This window comes from Pinus tabuliformis, chromosome 8 (genome assembly GCF_031772625.1).
Source record: "Pinus tabuliformis cultivar Carrire ecotype Pingquan chromosome 8, CPIR1, whole genome shotgun sequence".
Classification (NCBI taxonomy): Eukaryota; Viridiplantae; Streptophyta; class Pinopsida; order Pinales; family Pinaceae; genus Pinus; species Pinus tabuliformis.
This window is the reverse complement of record NC_142294.1, coordinates 745,803,837-745,806,323: the sequence shown is the minus strand read 5'-3', so window position 1 is coordinate 745,806,323 and position 2,487 is coordinate 745,803,837. Positions and strand designations below refer to the sequence as shown.

The 2,487-nt window shown below is 45.2% G+C and overlaps 1 protein-coding gene across 1 annotated transcript; it reads left to right on the top strand.

Annotated features, from left to right (window-relative positions):
* Nucleotides 1-751: 751 nt before the first annotated feature.
* LOC149237740 (F-box/kelch-repeat protein At1g23390-like) lies at nt 752-1,405 on the top strand. Its single transcript, XM_089369376.1, has one exon. It carries the CDS (start codon nt 752-754, stop codon nt 1,403-1,405), a length of 654 nt encoding a protein of 217 aa, XP_089225502.1.
* Nucleotides 1,406-2,487: the final 1,082 nt, after the last annotated feature.

The following is a 2,487-nucleotide window of genomic DNA, read 5'->3' as shown; positions in this document are numbered from 1 at the left end:
TGACTGATCTAACCGAGTCTGATTTTATGGCCAGTCGGTAGAATCTAATGTTGACATGGCGTGTCGTTGCGAATTAAAAAATGGCTTTTTGTGTTTAAAATCATTTAATTTAACCAATTGGTTGTGCTGAAGTACTTTGAAATCCACCGGTGATAATGAGAAATGGACAACCCCTTTTCTTATTTGGATCCATCCATTTTCATGGCGGGTTGAATGGTTATGCTAAGTTTATGCCTTGCCACTCCGACTCGTTCTTTTTATTGCCAGTCAAAGAGCCATACAGTCAATATTCTTCCACCAAAGCAGAAAAACCCCATCTGTTGGGTTCAATAGCTCTTATCCTCATCCACGACTCTCCATGTCTCCCTCTATAAATCCAACACATACTTCCAGTTAGAGGAGGCGAAACGAAATTTCGATGGATAAAATTGAGGGATCGTCACTCTGTATATCGTTGCTACCTGATGGGTTGATCCACATAATTCTTGCTTCTCTTCCCGTTACAGACCTTTTGAATGCGGCCCTGGTTTGCAAGGAATGGCACTCCTTCATCGCGTCCAGCCATTTGCTACACGAACTCTCTTATTCCATTCACGCATCCAAGCCCTGGCTATTTGTTCTCGGGCAATCAAAAAACCTCTGCTCTGCCAAAAATTGAGTAATAGGATTCGATCCGCTGGCCTGGAGGTGGAGTCATATCAGTCTGCCTCCATTAATCGATTCCAAGAAATTAGAAGAGCCTCGCAGTGTTATGGTGAACGTTGAGGAAGGGTATGGGATTTTATTCTACCTCGCAGGGCGCCGTATTAACTACAAATTGAGTTTTCTAAATCCAAAAAGTAAATGGGAGGAGAGCCCTCCCATGAGTTGTTGGAGGCATCAACATCCCCTGCTCTGCTACCTTGGAGGTCCCAGCCATAATCATATCTTCGTTGTTGGAGGGATCTCTGATTTTGAAGGAGAAGAACTCGATCCATTATGTGCGGAGATGCTCGATTTGAATTCAGGTGTGTGGGAGTCGTTGGATCCGCTGCCATGCCAATTCAAAAGGGGCGTCTCCTCCACATGGATCTCCTCTGCTATTTTGGATGACAGAATTTACCTGTTGGAAAAATATAGCAAAGAGTGCTGTTATTTTGATTTGCAAACGAAGCGCTGGGAATGTGTCGGGAAGCTTAGGCCTCCTCCTTCATCTCCTTGTGTGGATGAGGAGGGGGAATTGGTCCTACTATCCGGCAACTCCAAGAAGGGTTTGGTTGTTGGAGGATTGACGCGAGACGACGGTTGGATGAGTTTCAGATTGTGGAAGTTCAGTAATATTGTAGATGGCGAGGCTACCAATGTTGCGTGCACAGAGATGGCTCGGATGCCATCTCACATGTTTAATTTGGTGATCCGGATTTAAACAGGAACGCAATAAATTACAGAGATAACCATAAATACAGAGATGAGATAACCATAAATACTGAGATGCAGCGGAAATAATACTTTATTTCATTACTGTAACATATTGAAATGTGCTTACAAACAGAAATAGAAATAAATCAGCTAGGGCGATGGTAGCTTATCTCTGAGAAGAGATGTGGCGGCTACATGCCTCTGAACTGTTCCGAACTGTGTTACAATGAGGCTCGAAGGCCTATTTATTGTTGAGAAACAATGGAAAACCCTTCACATCCCGAAACCTAACCCAAGAAGATGAAACGCCAAATTGTGGGCCCCGTTTGGGTAAATTGGTACATCAATTTCTCGGGGTCGTAACTTTGGCATACGATCTCCGTTTGACGCGTACGATAGCTCGTTAGAAAGATCTATCCGAGTACTACCACGTTGGGAAGGGCAACATCGGTCCCTGGACCCATGTTGCCCCCAGATTCCCAAAAAAACGTCGTTTAGGGCCTCAAAACGGTTCCGGAAGTTCAGGACCCGAAAAACTGCTAAAAATAGTAAGTTGTGCTACAATTAAGGAAACTGAAAAGACTGAAAGAGACAGTTGTGGGGGTCCAAATGGGTTGGTGGGTGGCCACCAACATCCACCTGGATCATTCCTCCCCCCTTAGGAAGCAATGGTCCCCATTGCGTTGAGTTCCTCCATCTGCTGAACTTGTCCTGCAATCTCTGATGTGTCGAGTGATGGTGGGAAGCATGGTTGACGATGGTCCACATTGAACATTTGGTGCCGGTGAAGGAATGGAGGAATGATGTGCTCCAAAGCATTGTTCCCCATAGCCTTGGTACTATTGTAAGGGCCATGTTGGAGTGATCTGAGCTTCTGATGGGTTCTGGTAAGGCGTTCTTTCTGTCGATGCAACCAGACTTTGTTGCCCACCTGAAACTTGTGTGGTACCCATGTGGGTGAGGAGAAGTTGTTCCTGTGTTTTGTCATGACCGTATCCCTTTGTTGTTGCTGCTGTGTAGAGGAACCCTTTACAGGGGTCATGGATGTAGCAACAATCTTCCCCTTATTTTGGGAGTGAACCAGACAAA